We start from the raw sequence: 17448 nt of genomic DNA, 5'->3' as shown, positions 1-17448 counted from the left end.
ACTATATAGGTATACCAATATAATTATTGCATTATTAGATATTATAAAAGTCCAATATTTCATATATACCTAAAAATTAACAATATAATATAGCAATATAGATATTACAGTAACAATTATGGAGTAAAAAAATTTTTCTCAAAAGTACCTACATTTTTAAGAAAAAAAAAACCCAAAAAAGTACAATACCAATTGTGCAGAATAAAAATGTCTTTAAATGAATCTACATCTCGAGAGTAGTTTAATTAACTATACGCATTAGGGAACGGGTTTATATTTTATAATATGCGTACCTAAATTATCAAGATTAGCTGTTGAATAAAGTTCAAAGTTAATGAGAGTGTTTTTTAGTCCATGCTTCAAACTTTGAATTCCATGACCAAAATATGTGATTGGTAGGTACTAGGTACCTTACCACTACTCTATAGAGTTCACAAAAATATATTTACATAAAGGTAATGAATGTGGGTATACTCTATGCAAACCTATGTAAATTGCTTTCCCTTTATAATTATTCTAATTGAAACTATACTCATAACGACTTATGCAACTTTTAAATAGCTAGCAATTAAACGCTTATTATAAGCAATTAAAACAACCAGCTGAAGCCATTTCACTATTATTTGAAAAAAGTCAAATAAGGTATAATGAATATGGAATACACTTAAATTCCAAAATTAAACATCATTAATACAAAATATCAAATTATTAATTATTTTAAAATTTTAATTGGCGGATATCTACCTATTATCTACGGGTTTAATGCGTGCAAAAGCATTTACAGCCTCTTATAAATCAATATTACTTGCATCTCCCTTCTCAGTTTCAATAATCATATAAGATCATATTTTAATCTTTCGCCCATTGTGGATCATAAATATGTTTTTACTCTATTGAGAGATGAAAAAAATATTTAATTTTTATTATAGAAATCATTTTTATAGTTTAGTTGAATGCGTCAGAATAATTTTTAAGATATATGCTTTAGTGTCTAAATCTATATCATTTTTTTTTAGTTAATAACGTTTTAGCGGACAGAAATACCTATATATTTTATTTATATTAATAAAACAAAAGGTAGGTTTAAGTTAATTGTAATGGCTTATTAGTCATTGGAGTATTAATGTCGGGCTAATTGAATTAGTGGTACCGTTGTACACCCTGGCGACCATCCCACCAAATAATGCAACTGACTTTGTGTACGGTATAATTCTGAGCGGAAACGGTCTGAACCTAACACACATAAGAAAACTAATCACAGGAGTGAACTTACGGATTACATATAGCAAGTACGATAGGTACCGGACAACACCAAGTGTCCAAGTAATACTTCGAAGTTCGAGTGTAACAACCAATCAAAGATAACTAAAATTATAATTGAGAAAAAATGTAATTTAGTATGAAATTAAGCTGTATGGAAACATCAAACAGATCATCGAAGTGCCATTATCTGGAATCATTGAATATTTATGTATTAAAGCTCAAGTTTCTTAGTATAATATATTGAATTCAATTCAGAGTTTTATAATTTATTTATGTATTTATTTTTGTTAATTGACAAATATTATTAACAATGTTATTATATTAAAAAACATTATCTTTTTTGTCTGAAAACACTAAATAATGTCCACGATTTGAATTTATTTGTCAAAAATGATAGCAGTATTCAGAAAACTGTATGAACTATTTTAATAGAAGTACAATTAGAATTAAAAGTAGAATACATTTGCCACAAAATAATACATATTATATTATAATATATGTTATTATTTTTGTTTATCTGATTCCCGGATTAAGTTCATAATATGCATTATAAAGTAATTCTAATTACACCATTGCAAAAATAAATTAACTACATGTTTACATAACACAAAAACAATATTTTAAACTTAAATATTATAATAAGAATAGTAACATAATAAAATTGACTTAATAATAGCAAAGGTGGGGCGAGGGACTCTGAACAGGAACTTTTTTGTAAAAATGTTTTATAAAACTTAACTAGTAGTAGAAAATAAATTGTTTATATAATTTCTATTATATAATGAAAAAAAGATATTTATTATTTTTCCACATAAAAATTATTTAACAATTTTAAAGTATTAATTAAATTCATTTGTTTTGGAAATACAAATCTAAAAATGAATAATAATAAGAAAAAAACAAATAAATATTTGATTTAAAAAAATTATGACTATTTCAAGCAAATATAAAACAATTACTATTTACAGAAAATAAGAATGAAAAGTTTTCCATAAAAACAATTGAATAACAATAAAGTCATAAATATAATTTTAATTCAGTTTGATATGAATTATTAAACATCACATTTATATTCTTTCATTATAAAACTATGTAAACATATCAGTCTAGAATGTTGAACAAAAATCATAATCAGATTATCGAACAAGAAAAAAAGTACTGTTTCAAAATTTAATTTTATTTCCATATTATATTATTATATTATACTTCATAAAATTTATTTCTGAAAAAATACTTTTAATACATAACAAATTGAAAAAAATATATTATATATATTGAAGCAAGGGATAATTAGTGTCGATATATTTATCCATTTTTTTTTTTTAATTTCATTTAAACTTAATTAGTTTAAGAGTCTATTAAATGAAAAAATATTATACAAGTATGAATAATAAATATCAATAAATTTTAGTAAGAAATAATTTTACAATTTTGCACCAAAAGAATTAATTATTTTAAAAAAAAGTACATTAATACCAATTCATGTAGTAAACTATATTTTATGAATTAATTAAATAGGTTATACGTTTTTATTTTACTACAGGAAAGACAGTAACATTATACCTATTGTAGGATGTAGATCACATAAATTATAAACCCAATATTTTTCATGAGCTAAATCAGTAGCTTAAGTATGATTACATTTTAAGATATTAATTATGTTGTTCCAAACATGAATTTTTCAGCCAATAAAATAGGCTAATAGTTTTTTAAATATTGATAACCAAAGGATCGTAATTTTATTTAATTTTTTTATGTTCCACCTCCTTCTGAAGCATCACGACCACGTTGTTGTTCCAATAAACGTTCAAGTGGCGATGGCCCTGGGCCTGACCACAATGACTATAAAAAATTTATATGTGATAAAATATGGTTTTTAAATTTAATTTTTAACTATTAATACTTGTTGGTGGAATGTAGCAAATGATCTGTTATTGGGCTCTTGACTTGTATCCATATTACGAGGCATCATAACATTAGGTTGATTAAAAAGTGAATAATATGGACTGTTGTTTATACCATTAAAATAAGTACGCTGTTGATCATCTCTTACATTAAAATGCTTGAAAATTATAGAAGACAATTAATATAATATAAATATTTTAAACATCAATACTTACATTTAAATTATTTTGCAATGGTGAATTATGTGCTACTTGGGGAGGATTAACATTTGACCATGTACCATTTGGGTACTGCCCAATCGGAGCTTGGTTTTGTATAAATGGAAACATTGGATGATTTTGTTGGTTACTAAAAATGTTAAAAATTAAACAAATTATAAACCTTGTATGAGTACCATATTATTTAAACAATTAAAAAGAGTATTCATGAAATTTTACAGATTAAATTAATAGTTTTGAGAAAAATAGTACAAGTTCTTACTTTTGAGGTTGTTTAATGCCATCAATCCAACTGGCTGGTGGTTGTGGCCAAGTAGAAAAATTTGGTAATGGCTGATTAAACCTGTATGAATTATCGGAAGACGATGGAAATCCATTCATATGGAGCTGACCAAAATTATTTATAACAGGATTAATATTAGGCTGAGAAGGGTTGACAGGATGTGGCAATTGATAACCAATAGGAGTAGGTTTCACAGCATTTTGATCTTTTTCAAATTCTGAAGAAGTCTGATCAAGGTCTTCCAATGACCATTTAGCCTCGCTGCTTGATGATGAACTTGGAGATGGAGATCGAAATTTTACCTATATTATATTATTTAATTAATAAAATAATTATTTATAATTTATAATATATTATCCTTTAATATGAAGATATTTACTTGTTTGGCTTCAGTATCTTGATTCTTTTTTAACATTGAATCAAAGTCAACATTGCGCAAGACTGGTTTTATATCTGAATTACTAGAAGATTGAAACTTCAAAATACCACTTTTTCTTTCACCTAACAATTAAATATAATTTATAATAACAATTATAATTATTTATTAAGTTTATAAATAACATTTTAACAACATACTTGAACTAAGTAACTGACGCTGTTGATATGATGATAATGTTTCAAGGTCGGCAGCGAGATCAATTGAATGAGAGTTGGCTGAACTATTTGGTATTATTTCAAAGCTCCATCCTTTTTCTTTTTTTCTAAAAAAAAAAAAATAGGTTATTAGCTAAGGAATTGATACAATTAAAAATAATTAAATATTCTTACATTGCTTTAATTAATGAATATGAAGTAGATGAAAACCATACACCAAAATCAATTAAGCGACTAGCTCTTAGAGCATTTATATTTATCTTTGTATAGTCATCAGAATTTAATCTAAGGTAAAATAATAAGTCATATTAATAATTAAATTAAAATGTTATAGAAATTATTATAGTTTGCCTTACATGAGTTTAGAATGTACCGATTCCAACATAACAAAGCCTTGGAGTAATTTATCTTCTGGTAAAGGAATATGAGCATCTAATAATAATAAAACATTTTAGATTACAATATTAATTGAAAAAGTGAGCAAGTAGATAGAATTTTTAATTAATGATTATTCATAAATTGAGAAGGGACACGGATGCTCACAGTCAAATGCATTTTAAGAAACACAAAAAATTAATCAACACTATAAATCAGGAGTAACCAACATGATTATTTTAGTGAACATGGATAAATACAATGATAATAAGAGTCAAAATACAATTATAAATACATTTTGATAAATTTTATTGATTTATAAGACGTGAACTGCAAATTGGTCACTTCTGATCTATAAATGATACAAACATAATTTTTGAATTTATTTAAACTTTATTGAAAAAATCAAAATAAAAGAACAAAATCCACAGGTAAATATATTTTAAAAAGCAAAAAAAAAAAGTCAGGAAAGTGCAGTCAAAAATGTTTAATCTAAATATATTATGATATTAAATCTAACAATAGACACTGGAATAGCTGAAATATTGTAATATAGATATAAAAATAAATAATTTGAATATTAAACAAAAAAAAAAAAAAATTAATATTTTTAACTCACAATCATCATTGTTTAAATCATTTGATAGTCCATTCAATAATTTACAAAGTCCTGGCCAAATTTGTAAACGACTTTTGAAACCAGGAGAATTTAGAACACTGATATCACTTCTTATCCAATCCAGAATTAGTTTGACTATAAAATTAAGTACAACAATATTTAAATTACAGCATGTGATACTGATGGTAAAATATTTAAAAATCTATTTCATTGAATAAATTGGGTATTTTTTTTAATACCTGCTGGCAATGTATAGTATTCTGAGATATTTTGACTTTCTTTCATTGTGTATAGTGGAAGTAAAAAAGCATTGAGGAAAGTGGCTAATAAATCAACAACAGGAAAACACTGTACCTTAGTTGGTGCAGATTCATTTCCAATATAGTTATATGCTAACATATTTATAGCCACCATCTAAGATTAATCAAATATTTATGATACATAAATAATAAATAACAATAACGATATTAATAATAATAATAAAAACCTGTTGTAATTTAAATGATGTGAATGATTCAGTAGCAATATGCGGTGTAAATGATAGTGAAAGACTTTTAATGTATCCATCACAAGTTTGACGTTTTATTATATCTTTTGACATCAACACTCCATGGAACGCGAGAAATAGTTGAACAAACTCAGTACTAGTAATTTTTGTTTTATACAGCATATCTTGACTAAAAAACAATTTAAAACATGAAAAATCAAAATAAATTATTATTGATTGGTAGAGTTTAAAATTTTTAATTTCTTTTTGCAGTATCATATTTACCTAGAACTAATATACTTATTTAAAGTAAAATTTAAATTATTGACAGCTGCTAGAAATGGGTGTCGAACATTTATGCTTCTCATGTAATAAAATACTGTGCTCAAACTATCTCCCCGTGATGCTTCCAATAGTGCTAATTGGTTATAAGGTTGACCACTATTAGGGCTCAATTGAATGGCATGTCTGTATAAATGTATAATAAATATGTTAAAAGTATGTATTTATAATATATAATATATATGTATATTTACTATGATTAAATACACAAAAAAATTATTTAATTATTATTTCACAATGTTAAACATTAAAATTTATTACAAATTTATTTAAAATTAATCAAATTAGAATATTAATTATTTTGGTAGCATTCTTTATTAAGTATAATATGTATTGATTATCTTCTATTGTGCCACTAAAAAAAGTTTTCTATAAAAAAAAAATAGTCATAAAAGGTTTTTTTGATTTTTAAATAAAATAACTAATAAGTTATTTTGTTTATAGTTATACTAAGAACCTATACCAGAGATTTCTAACTGGGGTGCCGTGAACTTTATTTAGGATTCCGCGAAATTATTTGAAATATATTTTTTATTATATTATTTATGTAATAATAATTAAAAATAAAAATTTATACCTAGTTAATTTTCAATGTAAAAATTTGTTTTATAAAATATAATATGTGAATATACTACATACCTACATCTTACTACTTTTTTTTATACATAGGTATGCACTGCTAAATAAAACCGAAGTAGTCGATAGGGTGCCTCTAGATTTTTAGAAAATGACTAAGGATGCCATGAGTCAAAAAAGGTTGGGAATTTCTGACCTATACTCTATTCAGAATTAGGAGATAAGCACTATAATAACTACTGATAGAAATCGACACATTTGTATTGTCTTCACTATAAATAACTAACAGCAATGAAAAAAAGTTCTATCAACAGTAGTATGTATTCAATGGATACGCTTTTTAATCTGAAAGCTACAGCTATTATAGTTCAACAATTACAATAATAGAATCTAGTTATGATGATTAAATTTAAATAACAGATATTATTAGATAAGGATTATTGGAACAAGTACATGCATTTTAAATTAAATTATTGATTTAAGATGATTTTACAAGGAGCTTGGTTTACTGTTACATATATATTATACAGGTGATTCTTTTATCAAACAATACTCATTATTTCAAAAAGTATAGATTTGTTTTCTAATTTTTGGATACAAGTTTTTCTAACTGGATAAAATTTTAATTTTTTTCACTTTTATATTATTTTAATATTAAAAAATCTATCAACTTTCGATTTTCAAATGACAACCTATATTAATAATTGCATAAATTAATAAAGCCATATTTTTCATGAATTTTCACAATAAAATTTTTAACTTTTGTTGATCCATTAGCTACTCAAAGTTAGTTGGTTTTAGAATGGTGTTATACATCAGTACTAATTAGCACTATCAGAACTGGGATTTAAATTTGTAAAATCCAGTAGTTATAATAGTAATGAATTCGATATCGTTGACCCCATGATGTAGCGGAGAGCAGTGATAATATTTGTACCTGTTACTACTTGCCATAGTTTATTATCAATTATCATATAATTAGAATTAATTGGACTTATGTTACTATTTATTACAACTTATCTACTGACAAGTTATAAAATATTTACATTCAATAAACACTTCCTAAAACTACCCAACATTGAGAAGCTATATCTCGTCAACAAATTAAAGAAAAGTAAAAATTTGAATGTGATGATTCATAAAAAAAATAGCCTTATTAATTAATGAAATGTTAAGTACAGATTGTCATTTGAAAATAAAAAGTTGATAGTGGTTTACTTAATAAATATAAGGGTGAAAATAGGAAGTGTTCTACAATTCTATATTCTATCAAGCGAGAGAACGCGCCACGGGCCGACCAAAATTGGTTTTTCTGCGCATTCACAAACGTCGCCCTGCTGTAGAAGAACCAGTTTTGAAAGCAGGGTAATGTAGGAGGATGCCCAGAATCAGCATGTTCTGTCGCTGGACAAACTATAGAACAATATAGATCTTAAATTTTGAAAAAAAAAAAAAATTGAAAAAAGTTAATACTTTTTGAAATAATGAGTGTTTGATAAAAGAATCATCCAGTATATAGTTTTGTTATAAATAGTAATAGCTAAGAAGACATTTTAATTATTCAATGATAAAACATGGTCACAAGTGACTTAATTTAAATAGGCAACAAAGTATACAATTTATTTATAATAAAACCATGTACCTGTAAAATGATTCAGCTTGTTTATTTTGATTACGATAACGAGCAATATCACCCAAGTGTACCAAACAATATTGACAAATATAATTACAAGAACTTTTCTGTGGTTTTCGTAAGTATGTTGATTCTAAAGACTTATTATCCGTGTCACAAAATCCATATAATTTTCTATGGGAATTAATAAAACATAATTAACTAAATTGAGTACTATTAATTATAATCATTGCTCAATAGCTATTACATACTTATGAAATGGAAGATCCAAATCAAATGTCAAGCATATGCTGTGCAAGAGCATAAGATAAAAGCCATATGCAGACTCAAGGCACGATAAGAATAGTGCGTTCCATTCACTGCGTTTGGCATTCTATTTAAGTAGTAAAAACCATTTATATATAAAAAAAATAACACAGGAAAGTAAATTCATTAACCATAAATTATTATATAAATAATAATATTGGATTTAGGTAATTTTATAGATAATACCTTTTTGTCTTTGGCGAGTTGTTGCAGCTTGTTAATATTGTTTTTAAATCCATGATTCCAGAGGTCTTGTTCAACTTTTTGGTCTAGCGCATATTCCAAATCCAAAGTCAACACTTGCTGGTAGATAATCTAAAAAATAGGAATAAATTGAGAGTAAGATCAATTGATAAGCAATAGTAAATTGTGCGTACTCTCAATTGCTGTTGATACGCTAATGTTTCGGGGCTGTTTATGTCTTTGGATGTACATATTTGTTCTTTCAGTTGATCGGCTTTTCTAGAAGAGACAACATGTAGGTATAATTAACAACAAAAAGTTTTACTGAACAGCACCTAAATTGGTATTCGTACTTTAATGTTTGGATGGCCGCGATGGACACCATGGTACAATAGTGTCCCCCCACACATGGAACAGTATAAATGTATTTTTCGTTCAGGCGACGATCTAATTGTGCCGAAGAACAGAAACACCGCAGGACACCATCAACGACCAATCATTACCTTCCAATGATCTTCGGAATTTGTACATTTGAAGACAATAATTAATGTTGTTATAATTTACGTATAAAAGATCGTGTAGTAATACATCAGTTAAGACATTGTTTACGATTTTAGGATTAGTAGTATTACACCTTATACACTAATTGTCAGTGGTCAGATCGTCACATACTCATAAATATTGTTAAGAATATTACGAGTTCACGACTACAAACTCTCTATAATCGGTCCTCACCACACGTGTTATCATTTATCAGATATTACACAACCATAGATAATAATAAAGGGAACGCTCATTTTCGGCGGGACTATTATCGAAATAAATATTAAATTCCTTTTAGAGCACCGGCTGATAAGAGTTGTATGAATTTGAATGCATCTTTAAAAAAATTCTGTCGGAATAAAAATTAATTTTGTATGATTTCTAACTTAACTCACTCAGAAGTTTGGCCGACTTTTTTTCGAATTCGATTATCGTTATGGATTTTTCTTGCTATCTTTCTCTGAATAGAGAATACTCGTTGGGCACACTGTTTGCCACAACAACAGCAGTAATAATAATAATAATAATAAAAACGCGTCGTTAATATGGCGAGGGGTGACCTAGTCATACATAGCGGTTGATCCTACGTAAATTGTATATATACTAAATGATTACGAAATAAAAATGATAAGTTGGTACATATTTCTGTATATTAATATATTATGATGTGATTTTATCTTTCCAATACCTCGACAAAAATACGTTTTTCCTACGAAATCTCAGTTTTCTTTATTCGACGACGGTAAATTTTCGCTTTATTGAACGTGCCCGCCCAAAATCCAAATCAACTTCCATTTAACGGTGTGTGTAAAAGCGGTTTCCGGAACTTCGACTGAGGTACTGTTTTACGGTACTACTCACCGGTTTGGTTTATCAATTCTCCTTGGGTGAGTAAAAGACAAAGAAAAAATACTACTACTGCAGAATCAAAACGCACAACTGTGCGTACATTGTGATGCTCTTTGTGTTTTTCGTAGTCGTGTTGTCGTTTGTCGCTGCGATGTCTTTGAAGTTTTGAGTGGTTTTTGTGACGTTTGAAACTTCATTGGATTTACTCAAACGTCTCAAATCAAATTATCAAATCTGTATTCGATTTTATGTTTTTAACGACTTTATTCACTATTTTTAAGAGTTTTAGACTCTCGACTAGCGATTAGCAAACGTTAACGTCAGATTTTGACGTACGTTTCTGCGTTTTATACTACTTTTTATTGATGTTAATTTATTATGTGGGTTGTGGGTAATGGAAAAAAAAATGAAACTTATATTTGCTGTAAATTGCGATCTATATTGATTTGTTATCAACTGACCACTTAGAAAAAATTTTTCGTATTTATTTTTTTTTGAATTGTATGTTTTTGACATTTTTTGTCGCAGAGACAGAATTTTTAGATTTTGTTCAGCTGACATATTACACGTCTTTATTGAGCAGGACACATGGATGATACCCATAGATTTGTACCTGGTGCCTCACAATTTTTGAACCAACAACTTAACTATGTTATTGTACCTACATTATTATTTAGAACGTCTTCAAAAATCTTTTCTTACAAAACATTTGAGTAGACTTTAATTTAACTTCATTATGCAACATCTGATATTGGTGTGTTTGGCTCTAACTTAAAAATGTTGAGTTGTTTTAAATATACCTACCATAATATCATAGGATATTATTTATTAGAGAAAATTTTTTCTTGTATGATATTTTAATTGATAACTATTGTTTTTACCTAATTTATTGTTTATTTGTTAGGTACATTATCTAAGCAATTAAACTTAAAAATTTTGCCTAATAGTTATAATGCATCATCATAGAATTAATGTTTTAGGTACATATTAAACTATTTAAGTTTTTTTTAACTTACAATACACAATTAATTCTTAATTGCTTTAAATTGTATATTAATATGATCATTAATATAAAATATGTGTTTTAGATTATACAAAAAAACAATGAACAAAAAAAAAGATAGATGGGATATTTGCCGTACCTGTGGTAACTCGGGGGATATTGAAATATTTGGTCGTGATGGAGTGACTTTACAACTAGAAGAAAAAATCAATTCTTATCTTCCTATTACAGTAAACAAAAAACTTGGTTTATTATTTGAATTTTGAATATTTATAAATTATGTGTTTTGAATTTTGTCTTATTATACTTCAATTATAGGTTTCTAGGAATGATAATTTACCACTCAAATTATGTAATGTGTGTGTTAACCGATTAGAAAATTGTCATTGCTTAATTGTATCAACTATTGAGATGAGTAAAACATTAGAAGAAGTTTTGAAAAAAAAGCAAATAAAAAATAATTCCTATACCTTTGTAAGTATTTACTATCTATACTTGGTTCTATAATAACTCATGTAATCATAACTAAAAAATATAATGTTCTTATACTTTAATTTAGAGGTGTAAAAAATTGTATTATATGTCTATTGGTATACTTAGCATTGATTACTTGACAATATTTCGGTATTTATTTTATTTTTTACTCTTATTTTAACAGGTAAACATAGAACATAATGAAGATGAAAATATGGAAGATATTGATCAAGAAAATGTACAATCCACGGGAATTATGGATATAAATTCTGCTGATGAAGATGATTGTGGAGGAATTGTTACAGTTAAAGAAGAATATTTAGAAGTATTGTTATTTTTTGTTTGATGATTTTTTCATTGATATTTTTTTTTTATTTAACACATTATTTAATCACAATAATGTTATTTTTATTTTAGTATGAACCTGTAGATGTTGTTAATATTGGTAATGATGAACTATATGATGATGAAAATGAGTTGGATATGGATAAAAGTTTAGAGGAAGATGATGGTGAGGAGAATGGTAAATTTCAATGTTCCAAGTGCCAGCGTGTTTTTGATTCGGAAACCAAAATGCGTCGTCACATATTCATTCAACATAATCCCACTGAACTGGAATGCTTCCATTGTTTTGCTAAATATGAATCTATGTTGCATTTTGAGCGTCATGTTGCTACACACTTCACTCGAAATGAATATCTTTGTGACTTTTGCCCTACTATGTTTAATCGGGTGTCTGGACTACTTGATCATTTAGCCAAACATAAAATTGATCGTCAAAGATTTACTTGTTTAGAATGTGGAAAAGTGTTGGCAAACAGACTTTCTTTTTCTATTCATCAACGTACTCATACTGGTGAAAAACCTCATGCATGCAAATATTGTGACAGAACATTTTCTCAGGTTAGTATATTATAATATTAATAAGTACTAATATGTGCTTAAAGGTCACCAATTTAATTTCACCATACACTCTTTTTATTTATTAAAATAAATAAATAAATTATTAGGTACTTATTTATTTATAAAGAATTTTTGGTAATTTACCTACTACAGTTTATCAATGTATGGTAGAAAATTCAGCACACAATTTTATTTAAGGTGATGCTCTAGTGGCCTAGTATGTAATATCCTCATCTGGTATATAAAAAAAAAAATTATAACCTCTCATCAATAATTGAGTATAAAAAGTTGAAATGTTTGAAAGATGGAAAGACATTGATCGAAATTTAAAAATTTAGAGTTCTATTTCACAATAATTTGCTCAGTTGACTAACATTAATTAACTAAAAATAACTAATTAATTAATTATTGTAATAAATAACAGTCCCGAGTCGAATGAATTATAGTTATTATTTCGATTAATAACAAAATTAATTAATAGGTATACTTGTAGGAATAAACGGTTTTTCTTTATAAGACTAATGGATCAATAATCGAGGAAATAAAATACGTAAACTAAAATAAGAAAATATCGGTTAAGACTTAAGATTATAATATGTTCGAGCATTGACTTTATTTCACTATTGTTCAAAAAATATTGATAATATTTACTATCTACACTCTACAGTAATTTATATTTATTATATTTATATAGGTATAGCAATACACCAATACCACTAGTAGCGGTGCTACTAGATTAGATTATATTGATTATAATATTTGTCACGGCAGTTATAGTTTTGAGATGTTACAATTATACCACCTACCTATATTAGATATGAAGCTATAATTGCTTCAAATTGTCCTATATCCCTCCGCCACTGAATACCACTGAAAGCCAGTGGCGTATATAGAAATTAACAATTTATTATATTTTCGGATTTTTTGTCCAACAATTAAAAAATGAATCCGGACTTTTTGTTCAACTTTTTTTAAAATGGACTTTTCGTCCTGGATTCCTTAAAATCATCATAAAAATTAAAGAAACAAGGGTTGACAATCATAATTTTAATACCGTTATTAAATAAACTATAAAGCACAGAAAATATGTTCTCATAAGATTTGATACTAAATATTTTAAAATTTGTTTACGGTTTAATTTAATTGAGACTATAGAGGCTTAAAAAACTACAGCTAAATAAAACTTATCAATTTATAATAATCAAAGCGATAAAATGTTTTAGTAAAATCAGTATATTATACTACATTAACTTGAGAAGGATTTCAAATATTTATAATTTAATATATGCCTCTTATACTCGTATTAAAAGAAAGATCTTGTAAAGCAATAGTGAGATCATTCATATATAGTTCGGAATTTTGGACAGTAGGCATTTAATCAGAACAGAGAGAAAGTGTAACTGAGATATAAATGCTAAAGTTGGCGAAGGAAGTGCTGCAGAGGCTAGAATAAGAAATGAGTTCATTAGGGGTAGGTACTTACATTGATGCTACTCATATAATAATATGAATAGCATCAATGTAAATAAAATGAGCAAAATATATTTGGGATGGTTAATGAGGGTGCCTATAGAGGTTTTTCTAGAAGGAAAAAGCGAGCGAGAGGAAGATTAATGATGTATTGACAGAATAGAAAATGACACAAAAATAACTGGTTAGAGCAGGGGTCTTCAACCTTTTTTTGCAACGGGCCACGTATTATTTTTAAAAAATCTTGTAGGCCGCATTCTTAATAAAAACATGTATTTTATACAAAAATTCAGTTTTATAACAATTTTTATGATTTCATTTTAAATGACAAATTATTATTATGCTCGATCTACAATCGATTACGAACAGGCAACAGCCAACATTTATATCTAGGTAGCCAGGTAGATAATTTATAATTCATCTTATCGCTTATTTTCGATAGCGATGGCTTAACTAATTTTATCGAAATAGAAAATATACATGCTAAATTTTAAATGTGATCGCGCGCCGCATATTATGACAGGGCGGGCCCTGATTCCTGGGTTAAAGTATAGGATTGGTTGAAGGGGGGGATACGGAATATTATGGAGTCGTTGGGTAAAAATGAAAATATAGTTGGGAGCAGAAGGAAAATAAAAATAAAAAATATCTTGAAAGCTAGTTTCTTCCATTTCTGAAGCCTCAGCTTGATATCCAGGTACTGTACTTTTTTATAAGTTTTAGTGTATGACTTAATATACTAGTTGTTCTATAGTTATTAGATTATTATCGATATGACAATTTATTCTAAGCTTCAATAATTCAGATTACTATACACTAGATGTATGGTTTAAATTTCTAGACTTAGCACCGTACAATTTTAATAGCTCTAATTCTACATCACAATTATTATTAAAAAGTAAGTTAGGAGACACATATTGAATGCCGTTAACTCAATATATATAGAACTATATGGTTTAACAAAACGATCTAAAACAGAGGTTTTATACCTATATTATTACCTTTATTAACCCCTTTTGGATGAATTACCGTTATAGAAATAACTTGTTTCCCATAAATATTTCAGAATTCCGCTACCTCTGAACAAAACATGCTACATACAAATGTAACATCCAATTACCACAATGCCGTGGATTATTTCTTAAAAAAAAAAACTGTTTTTCTAACTATAAGCCAAACACTGAAGATACATTTTACCTTAACAAAATTGAGGAATGTAATCGTGTTGGGCATATATTGCGTATTTTTACAGCATTTGTATAAGTATCAATAACATAGAATAGGAGATTTATTTTACATTTAAAATTAACAGTTTAGTTCTAAATAAAAATATTAGTAAAACCCAAATAAAAATTAATCAATATTTTCTTATCTATATCTTTGAAAACATTTATAATTTTCATTAGTTGAGCATGAGTCATGACTCATGAGTATTTTTATTTCTAAAGTATTTAAAACAAAATAAATTAAAATATAATTTAGATTTAGAACAATCTATTGTTGTTAAACGGGTTCTTTATAAATAACCTAGATAAAATGCTGTACTCGATGGCTCGCCTAATTACGTTGGTGTGACCCAAAACTTTATTTTTTGCACCTATTTTGTTTTACGAGAAAACATTGCATAGATTGCATAGAAAACCACTAGATACGTGATTCATTCTTGTTTTTTTTACGGTCAATATCTGCTATGCATTTGAAGTAGTCTATACGTTCTAATGTAATTTTATTACGAACAATAAGAAATCAATCACTACGTAGTTGATTGAACTAGGTATTGAAGTATTTTAATACTTGTCTAGCATTAGATTAAAAATGGTATTCAATTTCAAAATATCTGGTATAATTATTACCAAGTCGTATTAATTGAGTATATATTTATATATTATTATATTCATAATGATATACCTACAGGATTTTGAAGTAATAATTCAAAAGTTAAAAGAGATAAATAATTTTTAGTTTTAAAGGGCACGTGTATAACTTATTGTTTCAATATTTCTACTTGGGGAAATAAAGAGTTATATGGTTTAAAAATATAATTACTGGGTATGTGTTACGATGTGTACCTATCACGTGTTATTATTAGTGTATTATACCTCAAATCTAGATACATTATGCATTATTATTTAAAATATAATATTTTAGAGCATAAAAATATTATTTTAAATAACATTGTTGTAGATTTCATCAAAACAGTATCACGAACGGACGCATACAGGAGAGACCACTCATCACTGCGAATTTTGTGGCAAAGGATTCAATTCAAAATTGACACGTGACACTCACAGGCGTATTCATACAGGCGAACGTCCATTTGGATGTAAGCAGTGTAATGCTACGTTTCGTTGCCTTGCAAACTTACGCCAGCATGAAATGGTACATGCACCAGTGAAGCCATTCCAATGTGAGATCTGCTTAAAGCGCTTTGGGCGACCCGAAAAAGTGCGTGTTCACATGCGTACACACACCGGTGAAAGACCCTATAAATGTCCAATTTGCGGACGTGGTTTTACACAAAAGAATGATATGCTCAAGCACACCAATGTTCATAATAAGCCTCCCCGACGGACCAATTCACAAATGAAGAATTCCGAAATAGTGATTTCCATTGATAATAAATCGCCACAGTATAAAAATGTAAGTATAAAAGAACTACAAGAAATGTGTTATGATGTCTCCAACAGTTATGAAAGCTCAGAAAACGGAAACGAAACAGAAAGTAGTTCAATGCTTTGATGAAACTTCAATCGATTTAATCGAATGTCGCGTATAAATTACCACGGAAAAAATGTTTTGTTAATTTATTAAGTCTTAGACTATTGTTAAATTCATTATACTTATTACTAAATAGAATTATTATAAAATTATTTTTTTACAATACATGTACAATGTACATATTGCTAATTGTCAAACATGATACAAATTAATATTAATATGATATACTATTAATTATTGTTGTTTCATTTTAACTATACATAATGCAAACTATGTATAATGTGTTATACACTTGAATATTATGGTGTTATTAATGTTATATATTCATATTCATTGAGTGAAAACTGATAGTTTGAAACTTTGAATATATTATTTTAAGGCTGTGTCCTAGTACTCTATTATTATGTGTAATTATATTAATAAATTAAATTTTGCAACTATGTCTTTATTTTATTTTATTACTTTTTACGTATTCCACCAAATCATTAGTTTCATTGAAAAATATGTTGTTCAATTGCTTACTTAAAAAACTCAACTAATTTAAAATTATTATTAAATTTTATAAATTAAGTATCTAAAATTTATCATAAAATGTTCCAAAATCTTCCCTACAGATTAAAATGTATCATTCTAAATCCTTATAATCCTCCGAGTGCCAACTAAGCATATTTTGAAAAAGCCTTTTAAAAGACAAAATTGTTGCT

At 27.1% G+C, this 17448-nt stretch overlaps 2 protein-coding genes across 4 annotated transcripts; one reads left to right on the top strand and one right to left on the bottom strand.

Moving 5' to 3' along the window:
- Window positions 1-2660: 2660 nt before the first annotated feature.
- LOC114126444 (nonsense-mediated mRNA decay factor SMG7-like) lies at window positions 2661-9519 on the bottom strand. The gene is made up of 17 exons (XM_027990389.2): window positions 9138-9519; window positions 8979-9063; window positions 8788-8916; window positions 8547-8668; window positions 8305-8469; window positions 6030-6212; window positions 5745-5934; window positions 5497-5671; window positions 5258-5392; window positions 4620-4695; window positions 4438-4548; window positions 4246-4370; window positions 4049-4170; window positions 3649-3971; window positions 3384-3516; window positions 3167-3325; window positions 2661-3105 (listed from the first exon to the last, which is right to left on the bottom strand). The coding sequence occupies exons 1-17, from the start codon at window positions 9167-9169 to the stop codon at window positions 3016-3018; spliced, it is 2355 nt and encodes a 784-aa protein (XP_027846190.2). The 5' UTR covers window positions 9170-9519; the 3' UTR covers window positions 2661-3015.
- A 355-nt stretch (window positions 9520-9874) lies between these two features.
- Window positions 9875-17184, top strand: LOC114126443 (zinc finger protein 391-like). 3 transcript variants are annotated; one of them, XM_050199568.1, is made up of 7 exons: window positions 10268-10508; window positions 11081-11156; window positions 11265-11409; window positions 11498-11653; window positions 11838-11978; window positions 12071-12556; window positions 16211-17184. In XM_050199568.1, the coding sequence occupies exons 3-7, from the start codon at window positions 11281-11283 to the stop codon at window positions 16763-16765; spliced, it is 1467 nt and encodes a 488-aa protein (XP_050055525.1). In that variant the 5' UTR covers window positions 10268-10508; window positions 11081-11156; window positions 11265-11280; the 3' UTR covers window positions 16766-17184. The 3 variants fall into 3 exon arrangements, with proteins under 3 accessions (XP_027846187.2, XP_050055525.1, XP_027846189.2); XM_027990386.2 differs by lacking the exons at window positions 10268-10508; window positions 11081-11156 and adding an exon at window positions 9875-10214; XM_027990388.2 differs by lacking the exon at window positions 11081-11156.
- Window positions 17185-17448: the final 264 nt, after the last annotated feature.

Source organism: Aphis gossypii, chromosome 2 (assembly GCF_020184175.1).
Source record: "Aphis gossypii isolate Hap1 chromosome 2, ASM2018417v2, whole genome shotgun sequence".
Lineage (NCBI taxonomy): Eukaryota > Metazoa > Arthropoda > Insecta > Hemiptera > Aphididae > Aphis > Aphis gossypii.
Note: the sequence above shows the minus strand (reverse complement) of the source record. Positions and strands in the feature narration are given on the sequence as shown.